The following is a 25,326-nucleotide window of genomic DNA, read 5'->3' on the forward strand; positions in this document are numbered from 1 at the left end:
ATAAATACTTTCAATTTTTGATGTATATATCAGAATATCTGTTTCTCCTACAGATGAAATCAGCTGTGCCAATGACCAAGAATGTGAGCGAAAAGCTGTCATTTTAAATTTAGTTGTAATTAGTGCTGTCAAACGATTATTCGCGATTAATCACATACAAAATAAGAGTTTTTGTTTGCATAATATGTGTGTTTTCTGTGTATAATTATGTATATATAAATACACACACATACAGTATATATATTTTGAAAATATTTACATGTATTTACAGGTCTATATTTATATTCATATAATTTATATTATAAATAAATATATTTAATATATAAACAACATATTTTTCTGAAATGTATGCATGCATGTGTGTGAATTTATATATAGATAATAAATATACACAGCACACATACATATATTATGTAAACAAAATATATTTTATTTTGGATGCAATTAATCACGATTAATCGTTTGACAGCACTAGTTATAATGTACTTCATCATGAAGTAGCCTAGGTTATTTATTGAATATTTATTAAATCACTTTTTTCATTTCTTTTTTTTAAGCTATCAGTTGCGATGGAGAATACAAATCTGGTAAATTTATTTAATCAAAGTGTTTTGTTTGTTTGTTTGTTTGTGTTTTGTTATATGAAAACAAATTAATGACTGCTCCCTAAAGTCAAATGATTGTTTTTTTTATCCCAGACTCAGAGCCCAGAGATTCTGCATCAACCCTATCATTGAGTAAGAATGCAAAACTAGACAATTAGCTGCTACATGTTTGAATCCATCATAAAATAATTCTACATGTTCATATATCTAAATTATTGATCCTTTTGTTTTTTGCAGGCATTCTTCTAATTGCTGCTATTACCGTTGTTCACTGGGTGTCACTATGGCACTACTAATAGTTTATGATAGTGCTGTATATGGTCAGGGGTGCACATACGTTTTTCAGCCTGGTTCTCATAAGAGCACCTGGAGATTTGGTTTGGTCCCCACACTGCACATAGTGTAACCAATTAAATATAACTATTAAAAAATAATTAATTATAGCGATAATAATATTATTGCCCTTTATTTGTTAAAGCTGCAGTCAGTAACTTTTTTTGGTTGAAAATTATCCGAAATCAATATTTGAGAAATTACATTACCAACCAGTGTTCAAATGTTTTCTAATTTGAGGGGTAGGGGTAGGTTTCCGCGGGAAATTCGAGCATGACACTGCGTCAGTACTCGCGTCTGTAAACATGAAGTTTTCCCGGCTTGTAGGCTATCGCACGTGAGGATCCTGCAGGTGGCGGCTCATTTATAGCCTTATCTCACAACATCTTGAATAATTAAATTTATCATTTTGATGGCGGATTGTAATCCAGAAAGGATTGTGTTTATGAAACACATGTGAATGAAATGAAATTATATTCCAGTTTTAAATGTGCTTCTGATTACAGCCAACGTGGGATTACACAAGTTTTTGTATTTTAAATAGAACCAGTTTGAAGGAAGATTAATTTGCTTTTTGGATTAAAAGAATTTCTTAATATGAAATTTGAATGGTATGACAATTAGATATTAGACTGTACAAAAAATGAAATCTACACGTTAATAGGCTACTATACTCCTAGTCAGCAATGCTGATGTTGTTAACATTAATAATTTGAGAACAAAGTATAACATTGATAATACACAGTTAGATGTGATATGAGCTAACTGATCTTTAGATTTAATCACCATTGGTAGCGTGATTTATTGTAATGCTGTTTTTCTCAGTTGGGCAGAATAAACTTGGCAGACTTGTTACTTGTTCAGATGGCAATGTAGGCTACGGTGAAAATTCTGATTTGGTGTCATATATTCCAAGACAGAGGCTAGAATATGTGATTGCGAAGTACAGTAAATATCCACACCGGTGAAGTGACCGCTACACATTCACCTCAAAACATTAGATTCATCTGCGCTGGAGCCGTGCCGGAACACCGGATCACAACTCTGCTCACGAAAGATAATTCCGCGAGAAACTGCAATTCCAGGTTTTCAAACATAGATGGCGACAAAGAGGAAAAAGTTACGGACTGCAGCTTTAAATAAAATAATAAAGTGTGATAATACTATTAATGTTTTAAAATAAAAAGTGAGTATTATATAAAAAATAAAATTTATTTTATACTAAACATCAAATAAAATGTGAATATTTACTTTTTTAAATATGAATTTTCACCATTTTCAATCTTAACTTAAACGACTTGGCGCTGCGCTGCCGGTCGAAGCGCGTCAGTGAATGAAATGTCACAGTTTTGCATTGTGCTTTGAAAATGACAGCAGATACCCAAAAATAGATTATGATTTCAGTTCGAATAGAATTTCTGTTTTAACTTTTCTGGATTCCGTTTTAATGGTTAAATTAAATTTTATTAATCAAAAAGAATGTCTAATTGATTAAAATTATGAAACTTAAACAATTTAACATCAATTTATTAAATGTTTAACACAAATTACATGTTTAGGGTACTATGAAATGTTTTATTTTTTCCAACCTTATGTTTTATTGTTACCAAAATCTGTTTTAGCATATGTAATTATTTGAAAGCCTAAAAACAGGTTTCATTTATTCTTACAATAGCCTAAGAAATTCTGTGTTGTGTATTTGCATTTTTAAGGCATAAAACAGGTTTTCTACAGATATGAACAAGTGAAATTTAAGACTTAAGACCTTTTTAATACCACCTTGTGAAATTAAATATGAAATTTAAGACGTAAACCTGTAATGGAAATACACATTATATTACATATATGTAATATTTTGTGTTTAATGTAAAAAGAAAAATAAATTAATCACTGTCATAAATGATATTTATTACTATGATATACAGTGAACTTTTCATATCAGCAGACAATATTCCACACAAATATCCCCACAAAACTACCACATCACCGAGATTTTTGGTGGTGTAAACAATTATTTTGAAGCAATATTTTAATCAGTGTTCTTTCAGCTTTTACATAGGGCCTACTTAAATCTGAATATTTTTATTTACCTTCATAAAGGCCTATTTATTAAAACTTTTTTTTTTAATTAAAAAGAATAAATATACACAGAACACACACATATTATGCAAACAAAATTTTTTATTTTGTATACGATAAACGTTTTTGTTTGCATATATAGTGCTGTCAAACGATTAATCGTATACAAAATAAAAGTTTTTGTTTGCATAATATGTGTGTGTGTTCTGTCTATATTTATTATGTGCAGAGTTAACAGTTACTGTAATCTAATTACTGTTCCTGGTAACGCAGTATAGTAATGTTACATACATTTTACATTTATGTAATTTGATTACAGTTACTTATGTCAATAAAATTACGTTACTTAAGTTACAAATGCAGTGTTAAAAAAAAATTTAAAATCATGTTTTGATTGTCAGTATGCCCTTTAATAAATCACCGGAGAGTGCGAGCTAAAATGAGAGTCCTACAACATTTAGATGCCTATCATATTTCAAAATGTTGCACTCGACATATTTTAGTCTGGCATTATAATTTGGGAAAATTTCAACAAGTGAATGTGTACAAGTTTATGTCATAGTACCGCTAATGAAGTAAAAAATAAATGACTCATCAGGATGAGATCAACCGCTGGATTAAACCGCGTTGACATCACAATTCAAGGCTTATTCCTCACAGCGCGTCTTCTTCCAAAAACGAAAAGTAGGCGAGATGAACTTGAACTATAGAGGTGACATATGAGCTTTTACATGTTCGCATGTCTCAACTGAGTTTCTCTTTGTAGTGTATTTTTTAGTTTTGATACCTTGAAAAGTAAAGTAAACTTGAAAGTAACTTGAAAGTAATTAGTAATCTGATTACTTTTTAAATGTAGTAATCATTAATGTAATCAAATTACAATTTTAAAGAAGTAATTAGTAATTTGTATGTATGTGTGTGTGTGTGTATATATATATATATATATATATATATATATATATATATATATATATATATATATATATATATACACACATATATACACACATATATATATATATATATATACACACATATAATAAATATACACAGCATACATGTTTTTGTTTACATAATATATGTATGCATGTATGTATGCTGTGTATATTTATTATTATGTATTAAGCCAAATGGCTAGTCTGGCAAAAGTAATAGGAGTGAGTACTAGTGACAAATACTTGGGCAGTTGAGTAAACATCCTTCTTGTTTGGTCGATGCGATAGGTGTTACATTTCCATCGGTGGTGCTATTGAGAATGAAGATAAATTCAATAACAAAGCAACAACTGCCCCACTCACATGCAGGTTGTAATGAGTGTGACTGACAGCAGCTTCTGGGGTTTATAGTAGAGGTGACTGGGGGAGAGGGCCTCAGGGGGCCAGTTCCACAACCCTCATTTCAAACCTTTGGTCCCCCGTGGTCTTTTTTCCCAGAATGCTCTGTAGAATCTCTAACCTCTCGGGCTCCAAGTGTGTTTGCTTTGAGTTAATGAATGAGCTAGTGTTGGAGTGAAAGTGGGTGAATAAATGCTAATCACATCTCTTTCCCCCAAAATAAAGCCTTTATTTCACCCCTTTCCTGTTTGCTTTTATTCCACTTTAGTTAAATTACCAGTAATCATGATTTTAAAAGCTAGTCAGAGACAAACCACAGGTCAGGAATGAAATGCTCAACTAGCACTGTCAGAAAAACACGAGAGGGGGAGGTTTATTGTGCAAGGAGTGTAAAGTCAAAGTTGAGGTGTCATATGTGATGTCAAACTCTCACTTCTCCAACAATGCCAATTGAGTAAACACACACAAATGGTACGAGGAGAGGGAGTGAGAGAGAGAGAAAGAAGGGGCCGTCCTTACTTGCTCTTCTAAGCGGGAATGAGAGGAGGTCCAGAGGGAGGAGGCAAACAGGGAGAGCAGGATCGAGAAAGAGAGTGAGGGAAAAGAAGTGGGGCTCTGTTTGCAGAGCAGTCTGGGACCATGCTGTCAGGCAGCTCTTTGATCTGGATTGGTGCGCTGCTTCTGGGGCTCGAGGCTTCGTTGACCAAGGCGTCTGACTTCCAGCACCATGGTTATGAGGAGATGGTGAGGGCACTTTTTGCTGTCCAAAGCGAATGCCCCTACATCACTCGCATCTACAGCATCGGTCGGAGCGTAGAGGGACGGCACCTATATGTCCTGGAGTTCAGTGATAATCCTGGCATCCATGAAGCATGTGAGTCTTTTCTTTACTCTTGTACCAAGGCAGTAAATTCCTCACCCATATAGCTCAAGCAAACTCTAGTATGTTCCTATTGAAGCTGTAGGGCTGCCAGAGCTGATTGGTGAAGTAATAATTTGGGTTTGATTGCATAATTTGGGCTGTTTTCTGAGAAGAGTACTTAACAGAATTGTTGATGTTTAGCCAGTTATTCACTGGGTTTTCTGGCCAGCCAATGTTGACCGTCAACTTGATTTATCTTGTTGCTCCTCAAACACTCATACAACATACGATAAATTGCATCCAGGAATGGACAGTAATGGGTTTAAAGGGGGAATACGTGCCTGGAGATGTGGTAAAAGTTATATGTAACTGTTGCAGGCAGGAGCAAACATCAGTCTTATCATTGATCTAAAACGAGAACATTCCCACAGGATAGACTCTTTGACTCTTTAATAGCTCAAATGTTTCTTCTAGAAATGGAGAAGAAATGGACACTTCTGCTTCTCAGATGATTCTATGGAGAACAAGACCTCATTAATCTTGCATATGTCTCTTCTAGAGTTCCAGATGAGAACAATCTCTCAAATTGTTCTCAGATTGACCAAAGATTGGAATCAAAAGTCTTTACATAACATTTAGACATTTCTCTTCAAACACTATTTTTTGAGAGCTTTTTCACAAAATTTTCGTCTGATATTTCAATAAACGTTATCTCAGAACTCCAATATATCTTACGAGATATGAAAAAGCAACTGCTGCAGTAAAATTTTGTTCTTGTCTATAGACCTTGTTCCTTTGTTCACTCAAATTCAAAACACATTCCGCTCTCAGCTACTGGAAGCAGTTAAGATCCATCAACAAAAGGAATTAATAAATCAGCTTACGAAAGCAAATGAATCTTTGCCATCAGATGTAAAGATCTGCTTCTCTTGGCAATATGAGTACAAAGGTAAAACCTCTGAGAGAATTGCAGGATGTATACATGTTCCTCATGGAGTACAAAAACAGGAACCAGTACAGCAGAGTGGACAAAGTCGTTCTGATCTGACCCTTTAGATCCCAAACAATGTTTACGCTTAATGTCGAGGTCACTCATTTAGTGACTCTTTGAGCAGAGGCACTGCACTGTTAATTTAATTATTTGATGATTAATGGGAAGTCCGTGATGAGTCTGCCTGCATACAGTGGTTAATTAGATTTGCGATCTCGCCGTCACTCACTTCCGCATCAAAAAAGAACAAACGGAAATCTGCTGGTACTTGTTAGAAGAGATAATTGTGAATAATGAGCTGACAACTGGCTGTGAGACAGGAATTTCGATGAGAGTGGCCTGCTGTGCTGTTAAACACTCGGAAAGCTTTTGTAGAGGGCAAAATAATGCATTTGAATTAATTCATATTTGATACTAGCATTTATGGTGTCATCTTACTCAAACACATGCACATTGTAGAATGATCTCATTTGTTTTCAAGGGGTAGATCACCTAAAAATGTAAATTCTGTCATAATTTACTCACTCTATAATCATTTTCTGTGAATAAATAAGGTATGTTCCTCATATAAAAGTCATATGTCTTAAAAAGACAAAAGAATGTAATGTTTAAGTTGTATTAACTACTTCTATGGTGCTCTCTGGAGACCATATCTCCATTTGCTTTCATTGTATTAAAAAAAGTACATTTCTCGTGTTGCGTTCCACAAAAGGAAGGCATACAGGTTTGGAACATAACTGAAAAATTATAATAAAATCTCTTTAAATATTTAGTAAGCATCCCTTTAGAGCTTCATATTGCATATTCGCTCTCAATTTATGCGGTTGTTGATTCTGAACTGCTTCATATGCATGCATAGAACTTGTTTGCTTGCATGCTATTCACGGATGTGACCCTATGACCGCATGACTTCCTGACTGGTGGTCACCTGACCTGTGTTTTTCAGTGGAGCCCGAGTTCAAGTATGTAGGGAACATGCATGGGAACGAGGTGCTCGGCAGGGAGCTGCTCATCTACTTAGCCCAGTTCCTGTGCGAGGAATATCGGGCAGGAAACGAGCGAATCACGCACCTCATCCATGACACACGGATCCACATCCTTCCTTCGATGAACCCGGATGGATATGAGGTTGCAGCCAGGCAGGTATACAGCCCTTAGTAGCTAATCTACATTGTAAAACAAGTTTACTAAAACGGCACATTTCTAAATGCATGACCCAACAGCTCATGGTGTGAAAGCGACCATGCATATGTATACACTTATTTATTCAGTATGGCAGCTGTGGCGTGGGAGTGTTGTAAGTCTCTGGAGGCCCCCAGTTTGTTATGAAGGAATCAGCCATATCCCAGAGTGCATTGCTGACTTTCTTCTGAGACTAATTACACCAGAAGATCTCACAAAAATAACATCCAAATATAAAACAATGCACACAAAAATACACACCACGTTTTTTTCTTGAAAAAAGCATCCATACACCTACTGTACAACATTCACACATCTAGAATGCAAAATTACAGTAATACAGACTCCTTCTTGATCTAAGATCTAGAGACTAATTATATGTCCAGCAGTAAATGGTGGTTGAATGTGGCCACACACACCCAGTTATCAAGCGTCTCACTGGACCAGACATGAACTAGCAGAGAAAAACCACCTCCGCATCAGACAGAAGTTTTTTTTAATATTGTCTAGCTCGCTTACGCAATACACTAAAGCACAATAAACCAATTGAGGTATTAGTTTCACACCTGACATAGTGAGAATGTTAAAAGGTGATATAGCTCCCCAAAGGTTACTTAAAGGATAGGAAATGATTTGCTCTTTTCTCTGATTTACAGGGTCCAGAGTTCAACGGCTACTTAGTGGGACGTGGAAACGCAAAGGAGGTGGACCTGAACCGCAACTTCCCAGACCTGAATGCTCTTATGTATTACTACGAGAAGCACAATGGCCAAAACCACCACCTGCCACTGCCTGACAACTGGGAACTACAGGTGGGCATCAATCAGTGTCACATACACTGCTACTGCTGTCTGTTCAGAATGAGATGAGTCAAGCAATTAGTTATGGAGCTTGTGTAGCGATTTGAAAGTGCGGAAAGATGTTTAGATAATTTAAGATACACTTTGCAAGGTTTAAAGGTCATATGCTAACCATTTATGTACACTACTGGCCAAAAGTTTGGGGTCAGTGCGATTTTATTTTTTTTTATTTTATTTTTTTTTTTTTTTAAATACTAAATAATACTTTTTAAAAAAAAATAAATATAGAAATTAATACTTTTATTCAGCAAGGATGTGTCTATTTCAAAGAAATGCTGTTCTTTTGAATGCTGTTCTATTGATCAAAGAATCCTGAAAAAATAGTTTTTTTTTTTTTACAAAAATAGCAGCACAACTGTTTTCAGCGTAATACTAAAACCAAATTATTCTTTTTAGTGAGTAAAGAAACATACAGCACAACCAGTGTAGTCTGATTCCTCAGTCGCATGACTTTTATAAGCCAGTTTTTTTTTTTTGTTTTTTTTTAGGGAATCAAAAATACAAAGCACGAACAGTTTAGTCTGATTCCAGAATCAATAAAGGTTCTTTTGAAACAATTGCATTTTTTATAAATATTAATGCTTTCTGAATTATGTCTATATCTGTACTGTTTATTGAAAATATAGGCAAAAAAAGAAAAAAAAAGAATCATTATTGGAGCTAAAAATCTTTAAGAGGAAGCGGAATTTATATTGTTTAATTATTTCCTTGGGAAATCAAGCATATTATCAGAAAAAATCTGTGGAATGACACTAAGAAAAAATTATAAAACTCTCAAAATAACCAAAACATTTAATAATTAAATAAACATGTAATGAGTAATGTGTAGAACTTTGTGAAAGACTGGGAATGAATCCCAGATTCAGTTATCTGTGGGTCGTTCTGCTCATGACATTGGTGTTGCTAACATCACGTTCTACCAGTGGAGCTACAAGAACTTTCTGTATATGTTTTCATGGGGTGACTTTTTTTATTGCCATAACAATATACAGTACATACACTCAGATAAATCACTGTTCCAATCTGAAGTAAAATACAGCATAAAGCCAGTATCCTGCATTGACAAGAAAAACGTTTTTGTTTTTACAGTTGGACAGCTAAAATGAAGCTCTCCATTAGTCTGTCAGTAACCCACCCAGCTCTCGTTCTGCTATCTATCAACCGCCAACAATCCCACCTTTCACAAAATAGAGAGCCTTGGCCTGTCTAAAAGGCTTTTTGTTTAGCCTGTACTGCTGTTAGTCTTCATGAGCTCTGGATATTTTGGTTAGCCTTTCACATCTTGCTGAGTAATATAAAGTCAATCTCATCTGCGACGATCCATGCTATCCATCACGACTTAAGAATGTTACAAAGAAAATAAAATCTTGTGGTTCAGTGGAAGCAGAAACATTTGACCTTTAGTACAGATTAGTTCACAAATATGCTTATTTGAAATATAGTACAGGATTTGATTTTATGTAATAAAATGAAAGAATTGCCAGACTTTTGGATCCCATCAGAATAATACAAACCATTTAAACAGCTCTTTCCAGGAACAACTCTTTATTTTCCTCAGTCTAAAATGAGAACTCCAGCTTTGGAGAAGTAAGTATGTTCACTGGCAGCCACACATCCCTCAGGACAACAACAGAAGAAGTGCAGTTGGAGGAGTATGACACGTTCCAGTCATTTCTCTACGAGTCAAGAGCTGTCACTCTCATATCAAACCCCGCTCGTGACCCTCTGACCCCAGCGTGGGCTTCGCACTTTACCGAGCTAAGCAGGGAGAAAAACATCTGTGTGAGTTCACAGTACGAAACCCGACTCTTCAATGACAGCTGAGGCCAAAGGGACCCTTGGATGTTTATATATACAGATCCATGCATAATAAATACACCGTCTCCTCAAAACAGAGCAAGAACAGGATCCATACCCAGTAGCCATCTCCAAGGAGCCAGCCAGAGTGATCTTACTTAATACAACACGGCCAGGTGGAGGTTTATTACCCTTCACCTCTTGTGGGATACATTACCACATGTCAGATTTCTCAGATAACAGACCTGAAGAAATATTCTAGAACACTGTCTGAGTGTCATGGCACAAAAACGTAAAAGAAAGCCTGAAATAATGCACACAGCATGCAAGTTTTCTAATCGGAAAGTTTTTTTTCTCTATTCCTGGTTCTTGCAGGTTGAGCCGGAGACTTTAGCTGTGATAAAATGGATGCAGAATTACAATTTTATTCTGTCGGCTAACCTCCACGGTGGTGCTGTAGTCGCTAACTACCCCTTTGATAAGTCTCGCGAACCCCGGATAAGAGGCAAAACATCATACTCGGTAACCCCTGATGATAAAATATTCAGAAAGGTATGTTGGTTTTTTATTTAAATGTCGTGTATAATTTTCTACTTTCTAAAAAGTTTAATGTCCATAAACAATTAGCAAAAGCAGGCTATTCATAAGTTTATTTTCTTGAAAAAGTGTATTCACTGTACTTCTGTGGCACTATCAAACCATTACAGAGGCAACACAGACTCAAGCAATGGTGTGTTTATGGGGGCGGGGCTATCTGTTAGCTTGACCAATGGCAGACAGGGGGAGTGTTTGTTAAATGTTTTATCAGCTGAAAAGTGGCCAAAATCCCAGTAATATCAGCCAAATTAGACCAATTTAGACAAGCAGCCCAGTTTAGACTGATTCAAAATGGGTTTTTTTTGGGGGGGGGTGTGTAGCAGATTAACTGAACAGAAATCATACATTTTAACTAATAAAGACTTGAGTAAGACTGTTGTTTTTCCCAAATTCTCTGCTGAATATTTACAGATTTTTGTGTTTATGCACTATGTGTGTTTAGTTGGCAAAGACGTACTCCTATGCCCACAGCTGGATGCATAAGGGCTGGAACTGCGGCGATTACTTTGATGAAGGAATCACAAATGGAGCCAGCTGGTACTCTCTGTCTAAGGGTGGGTTATATTTTACATACCACAGTTCTCATTCAATTACTTCAACAAGGCATGTGGTTTTGTCTCATCTAGAAGCCTTGTAATTTAGCTTAAATTTGGCAATTACAAGCACTTTTATCTTAAAAGAAACTAAAGTGTTTTCTAGTTTAGAGCTATTTCACTAGTAAGTGTGCCAGTCAGAAAGTAATTTCTTCTTGGGACAAAACATTTTTTGACTCCAACACTAGTTCATTTCTGACCCTGGCCAACACTGAAGTATGTAATATATATTTAATGTATAATTTAAGAAGAATTATCGCTCAATGTCTCTGAAGGGATGCAGGACTTCAACTACCTCCACACAAACTGCTTTGAGATTACTCTGGAACTCAGCTGTGATAAGTTTCCTCCAGCGATGGCTCTCACCAGTGAGTGGCTGGCCAACAGAGAGGCTCTGGTGTCCTACATGGAGCAGGTGAGGAACTTCTCGTCTCACATTTGACTGTTTCACTGCTTTAGTCTCAGCTCTGTAATGAAACAAGTAGAAGTTCAAACTCCATTTCTGCATTCAAAACATGTAGCAAATTGAGAGAGAGCTTTGTATTCAAAAGCAAACAAGAAAAAGGAGGCCAGTATTCTAGCAAATACAGGTAAGAAGGACAAATTGGTTCTCCATGGCACTAACAGGTAATGAACCTGTCCCTAGATACTTATAATGTGAAATTGATATGGTGCTTCAGGGGTCTTGTTGTGAGTTCAAGTAACACTACACTGCTCGGCAGCACATTTAAAGTAAGGCAGCGGCTATTTGCACTAAGTGCAAATAGCATATTTTCTTAGCAATGGATTCTATTTACACCAAGTGAAAATAGCAGTATTTTTTAACGATATGCTATTTACACCAAGTGCAAATAGCTATAGATTCTATTTACAATGTTAAAATAGCAATATTTTCTGCTATTTATACTACTTATTGCAAATAGTGGCAATTATCTGCACCTGAGTATTGTAGTACATTATAAAACAGTGCACAATAATATCATATTGAGTGTAAATTATCATTTTACTTCAAATTATTAAATGGATACCATTTTATTGGGACAATAAAGCCCTCCCTGCACCTACCCTTACCCTGCCCGATATTTTTATTTTCAACTTTTTCCTCCATTTTTATTGTAAATAAATGCCTTTCCGATGCGATATGAGATTTGAAAAGGAAGAAAAAAAGTTCTGCAAAAGGCGGGCTCGAACTCGGTTCAATCGCATCAAAAAGCACGCGTCTTACCATCTCCTCCGCTGAAACTGATTCAAAATGAGTGTCTTTTTTAGTGACGACTAACCCAATCATGCGATGGTGGGTGGAGTTAGTGTAAATAGCATTTGCTAACAAGGTGGGCTATTTGCACTTAGTGTAAATAGACACTCCGTTAAAGTAATGGATGGAATCGGTTTACCACTTTGAGTGCAGTGCCTGACCGCAACCGAAAGCTTAATTGACATATATCTGGACTGTCTCCTGTCCTCCAGGTGCACCATGGGATTAAAGGCATGGTCTATGATGAGAACAACAATCCGGTTAGCAATGCCGTGGTCTCTGTGGCAGGCATAAGCCATGATATCACCAGCGGTGAGAGTTGTTCTACATTTAAAAGCTGATTTTGTAGAAAGCTTTAATACTTAATTTAATGTATCTGATGCTGTTTCAGGAATGAATGGAGACTATTTCCGTCTGCTCTTGCCGGGTACCTACACAGTGACGGCTTCTGCACTAGGTTACCAATCTTATACCAAAACAGTAACAGTGGGACCGGCTGAAGCTGTACAGGTAATAAACAAAATACACTATTCATTACTGACTTTTTTCAAGAATAGACTAACATTTTTTGTTCTTTCCAGTTGGATTTCTATTTGAAAGTTCAACCAAAAGGGACAAACTTGAACATTAAAACTTATCCCAACAAGAAAGGTTCATCAACGGCTAAAATTCCTCCTACCAACCTTGGCCCAAGATAAAGAGCAAGAACTACACAGACAAAACAAGTCGTTGCTTTTTAAACTGAAGAACAACAAAGGGAAACATGGACTCTCACTGTGACGAACCTCACTTTACTAAGTCATGTAGATTCTCTGTTGTTTGTATAAAAGTGTGTTTTCATTGTGAAATCCATATATTGCTCTCATGTTCTTGTGGAGCTTAAATATATATGTATGTCTTATAATGGCTTGGATTATAAAGGAACCGAGAAAAAGTAGGTAATATACTGTAAACAAAAGATATTTCTCTTTCTATGAGAAATTAATCAAAGATTAATGGAGACATTTAGACTGTTACTGGAAATTATGTCTGAATATGGTAAGAGGTCGATCAGTATAAAATTTATTATCTCATGTGGATAATAATAATAAAATAAACATAAGGTTGGTCTTTTATCTACTTTCAACAATTTGTATTTAGGAATATGAACATGTTAATGTAATGAGCATGTGTGGATATTTATAAAAATGTATTTAAATTTTCATTAAGCTACTGAATATGCACTTACTGTGATTTAAAAAAAATCACATGCATATACATTTTCTTCATATGATCTTTAAATGTGAATATGTGATGTTTCATTAAACGAGGCATATTTTAGTTCACCATTTGCATGCAAAGTACAGATTTATTGAAATAATCCATGTACTTCCTAAACTCTAATTTGAAGTGAATACTATTAAGCAGTTCAGGTGAAGTTCTTTTCTTAAATTAGAACAGCAGTATATAAGGTTGTACAGATAGTCATCTGCTAACTTGAGTACATCCCTGTGTAAAAATCACATAAAAGACACTATGCTTTTTCTACAACCACGCAAAGTACTGATTGGCAGACTCATTCATAGGCTAGGCAACTATCCTATGAATAATATGTAAGCATATACTTAGATAGATAGATGCAGACACTTGCATAGTACATAGACAGACACCGTATTCAAAGACCCCATAAAAGAATGAAGGTCCTCATTTTTGCTTCTAGTTGCCCAGATATGTTGGAATTCCTTATTTTATATTATTTTAATATTGCCCCCCTAGTGCAATATTTTGCTATCTGGAAATCATTTTCTCAATGCACTGAAATTTTGGTGTGATTATTCAAAAAACATCAAGCTGCAAGTCTACATTCCTCTCGATTATGCAAGCTCTTTTTTTTTTCGATTATGCAAGCTTGCAAAGTGTTTTTAAATCAGCTATTATTTGTGTTTTCCAATTAATATACTGTATTCAATGCATATTTAAGAAATAATCTCATTCTTAATAAATCCTCAACTGTAAGCATACTCATGTTTACTGAAGCTACAGGAACACTAGGTGTCAGTGCTGTAGCGGTACGGTCAAGCCAATGCTATTACTCCACTTAAAAGTGTTTAATATACCAGAAAACATAGTAACAAAAGATGTGGAGCTAAAATTCCCTTTAATATTTCCTACTCTAATTTCCAGGTTCAACAGGAAAAACATTAAAACAAAGAAACTGCGCTCGCCAAACAATTTCTTTTAAAACCTGCAGCTTAAAAAACTATAATACTGGACCAGTTTCACAGACAGGGCTTAGACTAAACCAGGATTAGACCGTAGTTCAATTAGGCCATTTTAAGTCATTTTTATAAATTTCAGTGAGAAAAAACATCACTGGTGTGCTTTTTGAGACAAAACAAAGGCACTGATATATTTTAAGTCAGTGCAAATTTCTTTCAGTTGAAACAGCTCAGACTTACATTTTAGTCTGGGACTAGGTTTAAGCTTTGTCTGTGAAACCGGGGGTTAGTATTTTAATACCAGAAAATGTACTTTTTAGGATTCAGTATGATCTTCTTGAATAGTGCAAGAACATTCAGTTCAAGAACATCAAGACAGACAGACTGAATATGTACAATACACTTAAAAATAAAGGTGCTTCAAAAGGTTCAAGCGATGCCATGGAAGAACCATTTTTGGCCATCTCTTCCTTACTTTTTTGTAATATGAAGAACCTTCTTTCACCACAAAGAAACTTTGCCCCCTCTGAATAACAGGAAAAAGGAAAATGTACTCCAGGAATGTTGCACACAAGGATTAGAAGTCTCTGCACCTGGAAAATGTGAGCAATACTTAATCTCTCATAACCAAGAATAGTGATGTTTGGAGAGCTGCGGCGTCAATGAGACTGAAAATGAAGGACATTTTGTGTAAAAAGTGTGCCAAGAAAAAAATTATGATTCATACCATCTATTAGTGATCTGCTTCCAATCAGATGATCAAAAATCTGTCATTTACAGTCCATGAACAAACTCTCCAAACAGTTGCAAAATGAAGTGACAGGATTGCATTGTAAATGAGAATGCTTCAGTGACACAAAGTTCATGAATACATCAACAAGAATGAATGGCAACAAAAAGTTCAAGCTCACATGGTCTTTCTCAATGAAAATGTCAGAGGAGGACAACAGAAGCTTTTCATGCTTCCAGGATATGACAGATCTGGCATTTTCTCATAGATGCCGTGGGCATGTTGTGTCAGAGCAGCTTACAACACAAAGCTGAATGCGACAATGAAACCCACACAGCATCTGTTATTATTTGCCCTCACTCTAGTCTAGAGGATACCCACTTGGCTTGAGTTTTGTAACTGAATTTAAAAGGGAATCTAAGTCAAGTGACAGTTATTGGTCATGACTGGATTGTGCACAGAATGATCAGATTAAAATCTGACGTAACCATTCTGCACTACCTTACAATCAAGGGCCTCAAGGCAGCTTCCTTGTTTCTATATATAAGGAAGTCATGGTTAATGCAGACACAGCAAAAATAAGCTTACTTCTGGCCGTGTCTTAAAACATTATGTTCCCTTGTTGCAATAATATTGACAATGATGAGTCTACACAATAAATCTGTCATTTCCACCAAATTTCCTCAAATGCAGAAAATCTCAGAGAGCCTTGAAACCATAATCAGACGGCATTAGCCTCTGTATCTGAACATTAGACAATATAATGGTGTTTCTTCAACTCTGGGTACTTTTACGTTCCAAGGACTGATTTTGTTAAAACTGGTCAAATATTTTTCTTTTTGTTATATCAGGGTCATATGAAACGTTTTATCTCTACTTCTTACATGCCTTTTGTCCCCAGAGATTTAATAGATTAAATCACAAAAATATGAATGTGTGAAATTACATAGAATAGAATATACATATTTATTTTGAGAAAATAATTTTGACAAAAGTCATTTACAATGCAACAAGCAATTTTGGCCTATTAAAGCTTTTCAAGTTTCATGCTTATTTTTTTTTTTATCAAATAACTTCCTTAAAAATGACAAAAATTCTCACGTGGTGCATGCATGCTAACCAATTCACAATTCATAGACAAATAGTTAGTTTTGTTAGTATAAAAAGTGTGTTTTTTTAGTTTTTCTTTTTTCAAAAAGTCTACATGCCATGAGTGCCCAGAGATGAACAAACACTTATAATCTTTTGTTCTTTTGTTTAAACGTTTTTGCAACCTACGTCATTTTTTTAAATCTATAAAAATCATATAGGCCTACGGGAACATAATATAACGGACACGTAATACTTTGTGTTATTAGGAATTTCCTTCAGGCATGATGAAGGCAACCCTGCGCTCGGGGTTGGTGTCACCAGAGGGTGGTGTGTTGATGTCAGAATGGAGGAGTCGAGGATCAGCCTGCTGGGATTTTCATTGGGATGACAGCTGATCCCTCCGTGGCGTAGATGACCAACTGCAACGTGTGAGCCAAGTAATGACAGGCGGGAGAAACGCCTGTTGCCTTCATCTGATGTTTGACTTCTAAGCAACATTGAATGATACAAAGTTAATGGCAGAAGGGAAACGAGCACGAGCGTCCACTGGATAGTAAACGTTCCCTTGCTGTCGTTTTTTTAGTTGAGCCTTTTCAGCAACGCAGTCTAATCGCATTTGTGTTCACACAGGTAAGTGAAATCTTGTATTTAATCCTGTATGAATCTCGTAGTCTTGTAGGGGTTTTAATGGTAGCCTCGATTACATCCTGAACTGGAGATAAACCGCGAGTGGTGTAGTTATAACATCGTGTCTACTGTTTGAAACGCTTATACTGCTGTATTTTGCATATGTAGCGGTGCTGAGGGAATTTCGTGGCATATATTTGTCCAGCATCGACTAACATGTACATCTGTTTACCTTTTTCCTTTATAAAACACGATTATCCGCTAGTGCTGTGGATTTCGATTCTTTTTAGTGATTCGAATCTTCTGAATCGATTCGTTCTGTTGTTCTTTCAACAGGTCACACTGTTACAGTCAATGAGGCTCCTTTGTGAGTCACTGATTGAATCTTCGCTAAATTAATTCGTTAAATGTCATTATTGATTAAAAAGCTGAGGGTGATACGCAAAACTTTGAGTAGTTCAGTGAAGGGGGCGTGTTAATTCAGTGAAATGCTTCAGTGAGGTAAATAATATATGAAGGTAAACTGGTTTTATGAGTCTTAGTTGGTTGACAACAACCCAGTTTCCTGACCAGCTGAAATAGCTTAAATCAGGCAAATTGGATCAGGCTTGGAGGCCAGCAAACCAGCTTAAACAAGGATGTGTTTTTAAGCAAGGTTAGGTGTGCTTACATTTGCAGGACAGCATGAATCATTCATTCAAATATGGTGACTCTGTGGCAACTATGGTAAACCATAAATATCCATATCAATCAAATTGAACAGTCAAAGTATAGGTTTTAAAGGACCACAAGCGAACTGAAACAGCATGTAGGTTTGATGATCTTGTCACCTGTCAAATAGCAACTGGTCAGTCACTTGTCTCTCTTGCTGTGAGAGCAGTAGTGTGTCAGGCTTTGGGACACCATTCACTCACCTAAATCAAACTATGTGTGCTATTCATCAGCCCAGAATACACTTGTATAGGTGTTGGCCAGCGTAACGGTGCTTTATTTACCCAATGATTAACGGAACGCTCTTATTTGTCTGTTTTGAAATCTGATTTACTCAAACATTGTTGTGTTGTTTGTCATTCAGACCTCACTCATACAGTTAGTACCTGTGAAACCAGTTTAGACCTTTTTCTTTAGAGGTTTCAGTAGACAATGATGTTAAAAATATGCACAAACAAGACAAGCAGGATACAAAACTGATGTAATTTATTTTAAATTGTTCTAAATGTTCTGCCTCAAATTTTTTTTTTTTTCAAATTTCTCACCAATGACTCGCTATGGGCCAACATCATCAGATACAAAAATAATGTTTCAATTATTTACTATTGTATTGAAAAATAAGTATTGGTAAACAATGAATAAATTAAGACTACAGGGTGGTTTCAAACTGATATTAAGCTAAATTTATTGAATTATTATCATTACAATACATAAACATAAAATAAAACGTAAAGGCCCGGTTTCACAGACATGGCTTAGACTAAGCCAGGATTAGGCCATTGTTCAATTTGGACATCCAAGTAATTTTTATAAAAGTGCCTTAGAAAAAAAAAACATTACTGGTGTGCATCTAAAGACAAAACAACGGCACTGATATGTTTTAAGATCAGTCAGTGCAAGTTTATTTCAGTTGAAACAGCTCAGACTTACATTTTAGTATAGGACTAGGCTTAAGCCTTGTTTGTGAAACCGGGGGAAAGTCTTATATTGCTGACAAAATAACCATATTTTTTATATCACACAGAAATTAAATGCTGTACCCATTTTTCTGGCATTGTAAGCTATTAATTGGACCTAGAATGAAATGCAAAAAATATATGATTATAATGAATATTATATCTACAAGTTTATATACATAAAATTAAAATGATAAAGAAAAATAAAATAAAATTATAAATGGAGAAAGAGAGATCAGTGTATAAATAAGCTGTTTTGTTGTCGTTTCTGTTAGTGCTCCTTCTGAATATATTTGAATATAGTATATTTAAAATGCTCCGTAAGTGTGTAGGTGTTGTTGTAGAAAACTACATGTAGAGACTATGTTCCTTGTTGCACGTGGAGGGTTTGAATTATTAATATTGACAGCAGTAGTATTCCCTGTCTATGCTTGTTATTTGAGCCTGGTTATGTTGATATTATAAGAAGTAGCTTGTACATGACAGCAGCTAATGCATTGATGCACTACAGCTGTCCTGCAAAACATCACCTGCCTCTCAAAATTGTATTTGTGATTTTACAGAGGCCTCTGATGACCTGCCTCCATTACCAGATGTCATTTTGATTAGATTCGCTGTAGAGTACAGGTTATATTCATAACATGTACAGACTTCACTCCACTCCACTGTAGCCCAGAGAAAAGAAAGTTGGGAACATTCCTGGCATTCCTTTCCAGCCACAACTGACGTTGCAAAAATGACATCGTAAATCATCAAGGAATTGAGATTTGGCATTGAGAGAGCATTATTGTCCCTTTAGACTCATTGACTCAACAGTAAGCTTACATTGCATCTCTCAGCTGGCATACTGTAATTGGTATCAGTTTGTTTTTATGTCATGTGCACCATTCAGATTCAGTGGATACTACTATTCACCCAACAACTGATGTCTGCCATTTGTCTAGAGCACCAGCTGTGTTCTTGGGACCTTGTGTTGCTCGTATTGCACATTAACTCCTGTCTTTGACTCCAAGAAGAATTAAACTTGTCAGATTAGGGTATAGGATAGAGGTCAAGTGGAGCCAAGTCATGTGACTCTGCTAGTTACGGTACATGCTACTTGCAACTCCACACCAGAGGTGATACAAGGCAAGCACAGTTAAAGGAACACTCCACTTTTTTGAAAATAGGCTCATTTTACAACTCCCCTAGAGTTAAACAGTTGAGTTTTACCGTTTTTGAATCCATTCAGCCGATCTCCGGGTCTGGCGGTACTAGCACTTTTAGCTTAGCTTAACATAGATCATTGAATCGGATCTGACCATTAGCATCTCACTCAAAAATGACCAAAGAGTTTCGATAATTTTCCTATTTAAAGCTTGACTCTTCTGTAGTTACATCACGTACTAAGATCGACGGAAAATGAAAAGTTGCGATTTTCTAGGCCAATATGGCTAGGAACTATACTCTCATTCCGGCGTAATAATCAAGGAATTTTGCTGTCGTACCATGGGTGCAGCAGGCGCAATGATATTACGCAGCGCCTGAAAGTAGTCCCTAGCTAGGTAACTACAGAGGAGTCAAATTAGGAAAATTATAAAAACTCTTTGGTCATTTTTGAGAGAGATGCTAATGGTCTGATCCGATTCAATGATCTATGCTAATCTAAGATGAAAGTGCTACCGCCAGACCTGGAGATCGGCTGAATGGATTAAAAAACGGTAAAACTCAACTGTTTCACTCTAGGGGAGTTGTAAAATGAGCCTATTTTCAAAAAAAGTGGAGTGTTCCTTTAAAATGAATCTGAGATGGATGTGGCATTTGGACGGCCTATGTCTATTGTGTTTTAGTCCTTGCTTTTTGGTTTTTGAGAAGTTGTGGCCCTTGGTGGATGATTTTCTTTTGTGTTTGTAAGAGCCAGATAGTAGTTTATATCATTGTTCTATAGCCAGCTTCACATGGATCTAAAGACACCTCTCTCAATGAGTCAGTTCTAACATATATGACTTTATAAGTAATAAGTCAGAATAGTATTATATGTGGTACATTGTAGTTCTGTATTTTGGTCTCTATGGAGTTGTTTCAGTTTGCTAAATTAAATTTCATAAGTTTCCAGTTACAAATTCTGTTGATTCATATGCATCATGCTGGAAACAGTTTTTGGAATTGTAAATCATTTGGTTTAAGCATTAATGGGTTTAAAATGCCATCATGATTAGATAATGTTTCATTCGTTATTTAAAAACATAACATAAATTATTTATTATCATTAAAGTAGTTACAGTATATTCGCAAATGAATGGAAACAGTGCAGCATGTTTGTGTCCTCACAGTTCTCAAAAATACTAGGCTATTATGGTATATGGAATACTTTTTATATGTATAAAGAGTTAAATCAAATAATTCTGAATTTGCTAAATCATTCTTGAATCCAATCGAAAACCTACAGTATGACTCATTAATAAAAAGGAATCAAAATAAATTCCATTGTTGAATCAAATTTATTTTGAATCAAAAACCGGTAAATTTGAATTTGAATTAAATCCAATCTAATTGAGAAATAGAAATAATAATGAATAAATCATCTCAAGATGGCATGGCAGCCATTGTGCTTGGCTCTCCAGTTGTTTTAATGTTTTTGTTAGTTTTTCCTGTTTTTTGTTTGTCAAACACGATCAGTTTCACCAAGGAAGAACTGCTGAAAATTCGGCAGAACACACCACAAAATCTCCAACCGGTTTTCGATTATTCGGATGTTTTGCTGAACATAGTAGTTGGCGGAGCTGCAGCGCTGTTTAGATGCTTCAGGACATGCAGACGGGGGAAGCGAGCCGGTGCGCTCGTGAAGCTCAGACAGCACGGATTTCGATTGCCGTTGCCAAGCATCCATCTGGCTAATCTCTGCCTTTGTAACTGTTAACCTTTCTACTCGCCGCAGGAGTTCTGCTCGTTCATTCTCGTGAGTGTCTACATTCCACTGCAAGCGCACGTGAGCTTTACAGAAACTTGCTGATCAGATCACAGACACAGAACAACAACACCCGGACTCTGTTTTAATCATTCTAGGGGACTTTAATAAAGCAAATCTCTCCTGTGAACAGCAATAAACATGAAACAGGTGGGGGGAGTGAATCCAGCGCTCTCTCCACCCTCAATACCACGACTGAGGTGCCCTTGAGCAAGGCACCGAACCCCCAACTGCTCCCCGGGCGCCGCAGCATAAATGGCTGCCCACTGCTCCGTCAAATTATGGCCCTAGTCACCATGTAAAGTAATACCAACTTGTTTCAGATCCTTATTTCACTAATACAAATTGCTCTGATCTTCATAAACGATAACGGGAACCATCACTATCCAAAAAGGGGCTTCCTTGTGGTATTTTAAGTGTTTCACGTTCTCGTAGATAATTGTTTGATAGTTTTTCTTGAATGTTCTGTGGAAAAACATTGTTCTTTGCAAATCATTTGAGCTTCTTTAAGCCTCAGCGCGGTGGGCTGTAGTCCAGTAGCCTCATTAGATGCTCTGTAGGAGCTTGTTTTCTACATGGCCTGTAAATAAAGAACAGCCTCTCAAGGATGCGTTTGTGGGGGGAGGTGTGTCTGGGAGAATGTGACATTTCAGAAAGTCCTCTCACACAGGCTTGCAAACCTTTTGGTCTCCACAGTAACCGTGGCCATCTGGGTTGTGCTTCTCAAGACAGTGTTTGTACAGGGAAAGTTCCCCATGCATGGTCTCTTGTGAATCTTGGATTTCCCCATAAAACTCCACTTGGACCTGCCAAAGATACACCTCCCATCCTCGTTTTTGAGAAGTCTGCCTAGAAACATTGCACCCAGAGAAAGCAATGGAATGAGGAAGTTTGCAAGCTTTGAGAAGGGAAGTAAGAGCTGTGCGAGAGTGTTTAGAGAAAGAGATAACTTTAGCTCTGTTGTCTTAAATTACTTAGATGCAAAGCAGAAGCATTGAGAAACACAGAAGTTAGAAAATGTGTAAATGACATATGAAAACTGCTTTAAAGGGGCAGTAGTTACAAAAATGAATCTTCTGACATTATTTCTTCACCTTCATGTAATTTTCAACGTGTATGACTTGCGTTCTTCAGTAGAACACAAAAGAAGAAATTCTAAAGACCATGCTAGTTGCTCTTTACCATGCAGTTACATTGAATATAACTGAAGCATTCAGATTTCAAAAATTGACTATAAATGTATCAAAAAAATTGACCATGTTTGTGTGATAAACAGACAGAGATTTAAGTTGTTTTTCAGTTATAATCTTCTCCTTTGTGAGCTATTAACCACTGTGAAAAAATAGATTAGCCAGTGTGTTCAACTCAAGGGGAACCATATCAGATTGAAAACAAAATCATTCTGACTGATTTTGTAAACCATATCACCCGTTTCATTGAAAAAAATCTGACAAAAAATGTTTTGTTCAATAATAGGACAGTGCTACTTCGATTGTCAAGTTTTCATAAAGCGTTTGTATGACGTCAGAAGAATGTACAGTACAGTTGTCTTATGGATACATTTTATGATATTTTCATAGTGCTTTGTGTCCTTTTTGATGCTTGAAAGCTTCATTCTCGTTCATTGTAATTGTATGGAAAAGAGCAGTCCTAATTAATGTCATTTTTGGACTATTACTTTAATTTAGAGAATAGAATCATTGTAGAATTGAGGATTTGAAAATGTCTTTACCTCGAAACAGTTTGTTTTCTTACATTGTGTCTCATAATTATGTGAGGATGAGTTTGTGTCAAGCTGAACAAATTGATTTAATTTTGTGTAGGTTCTACTGAAAAAAACATTGTTTGATTGATTAAATATATGCATGGTTGTCTTTAATGCTCACTTGAATTGGTTCTTGATCATTAGATGTGATGTTATAGTGTTTCAAAAGCGACTTTTAGTAGGCACCGTTATACAAAACCTCTTTCTGTTAAGTAAGTGACTGACAGGAAGTTTCGGACACAGACCAAACATCCTGTAATATATATCCTCTTTCATTGGATTTGTATTAGCCTTATTGCTTCTTGCTGTTATTGCATGACATTATTACTTCCCACAACCCTGATCCTTTCAAAATCTACTGCATTTTCTCCCATGCTGAGACAGTTTGAGCTCATCTAGAATGATCCTCATTTAGGGCTGTTTTGAAATGAATGCATTTAAATGGATGCGACACTCACGTGCCTGACTGCGGGCACACACAATGCCAGTGCCGTAAACACCCAACACTAATATAAAAAGCAGCAGACCTGTGCCACAATATGGAAGCTTCCAGCCCTGAATGTGTGTTGCAATAGCAGAGAGAGGCAGAGAGCAACCCACCTCCCTGCATATCTCCCCCCTATTGTTGGCATGAAATCGGACCTGTTCAATAAATAAAAGCAGGCAGTCAGCAGATCGGGTTCCAGAGAGGGAACACTGCAGGAGAATCAGAAAAAGAGGAAGGGGATGTTTAGAGTTTTTTAGGGATCCATCTTCTTGGATCAGGAGAGGGATGAGGAAGACGGTTGACGTGTAGCCAGGGAAGGATGTTTTTTTTTTAAGACTCCCTCTCTGGGGGAAGTCGTAGCCTAATGGTTAGAGAGTCGGACTCGTAATCCAAAGGTTGCGGGTTCGGGTCTCGGGCCGGCAGGGATTGTAGGTTGGGGGAGTGAGTGTCCAGCGCTCCCTCAATACCACGACTGAGGTGCCCTTCAGCAAGGCACCGAACCCCCAACTGCTCCCCGGGTGCCGCAGCATAAATGGCTGCCCACTGCTCCGGGTGTGTGTTCACGGTGTGTGTGTGTGTGTTCACTGCTGTGTGTGTGCACGTTGGATGGGTTAAATGCAGAACACGAATTCCGAGTATGGGTCACCATACTTGGCAGTATGTCACTTCACTTCAACCGGAGTTGGATCACAGCTCATGAGTCATGACAGTGAATCATACAGAAAGAGAAAGGACAGAGACGTGCATGCTTTATCAGAGTTTGGAAAGGGATGATGGATATGTACACTTAAAATGTTTGTTCCTGTACGCCAGGACAGAGACAGATGCATGGGTGGGCTTTAGCTGGAGTTTTAAACTGTGCCCTGACTTGACGTCACGAAACAGGTTTCCAGCATGTAATTTGTCCACAAAGAAATTGAAAATGCTGTGACAAATCAGTCAGTCAAATCAGTCACCTACAATCCCTGCCGGCCCGAGACCCGAACCCGCAACCTTTGGATTACGAGTCCGACTCTCTAACCATTAGGCTAAGACTTCCCCCACTAAAACCAAGATGGCGCCGCTGTGTTCGGACGCCGTTAGGTTCGCTCCACTGAGAATTTGCTTCTACTTTCTTTTTTACTTGGTTTTACTTTCTCTTTTTACACATCTCACGTCGGCACTGATCACCTACAACATAAAAACACTTTTGGACATTGGAAACCGCTACACCAACCTGTTTCAGGACACTTTATCCACGAATCCTGCGTGGCCTCTGGAGATTCTTCGGAACGCGGAGATAAACAACACCCCCCCGAGGCGACGGATCAAGAAACACCGCGGGA

The 25,326-nt window shown here is 36.8% G+C and overlaps 2 protein-coding genes across 3 annotated transcripts in view; both read left to right on the forward strand.

Moving 5' to 3' along the window:
• The first annotated feature begins 4,903 nt into the window (after nucleotides 1-4,903).
• cpn1 (carboxypeptidase N, polypeptide 1) lies at nucleotides 4,904-14,481 on the forward strand. The gene is made up of 9 exons (XM_079398230.1): nucleotides 4,904-5,225; nucleotides 7,151-7,347; nucleotides 8,043-8,198; nucleotides 10,419-10,595; nucleotides 11,083-11,194; nucleotides 11,509-11,648; nucleotides 12,701-12,800; nucleotides 12,880-12,998; nucleotides 13,070-14,481. Exons 1-9 carry the CDS (start codon nucleotides 4,991-4,993, stop codon nucleotides 13,184-13,186), a joined length of 1,353 nt encoding a protein of 450 aa, XP_079254356.1. The 5' UTR covers nucleotides 4,904-4,990; the 3' UTR covers nucleotides 13,187-14,481.
• Nucleotides 14,482-16,827: 2,346 nt separating this feature from the next.
• LOC306857790 (dynamin-binding protein-like) overlaps nucleotides 16,828-25,326 on the forward strand; it is a 51,992-nt gene continuing 43,493 nt past the window's right edge. For both annotated transcript variants that reach the window (XM_079397943.1, XM_079397944.1), the window contains exon 1: nucleotides 16,828-17,138. The gene's annotated coding sequence lies outside the window, so the exon portion shown is untranslated. The remainder of the gene's footprint in view (nucleotides 17,139-25,326) is intronic.

The sequence above is a fragment of the Barbus barbus genome (genome assembly GCF_936440315.1).
Source record: "Barbus barbus genome assembly, chromosome: 38".
Lineage (NCBI taxonomy): Eukaryota > Metazoa > Chordata > Actinopteri > Cypriniformes > Cyprinidae > Barbus > Barbus barbus.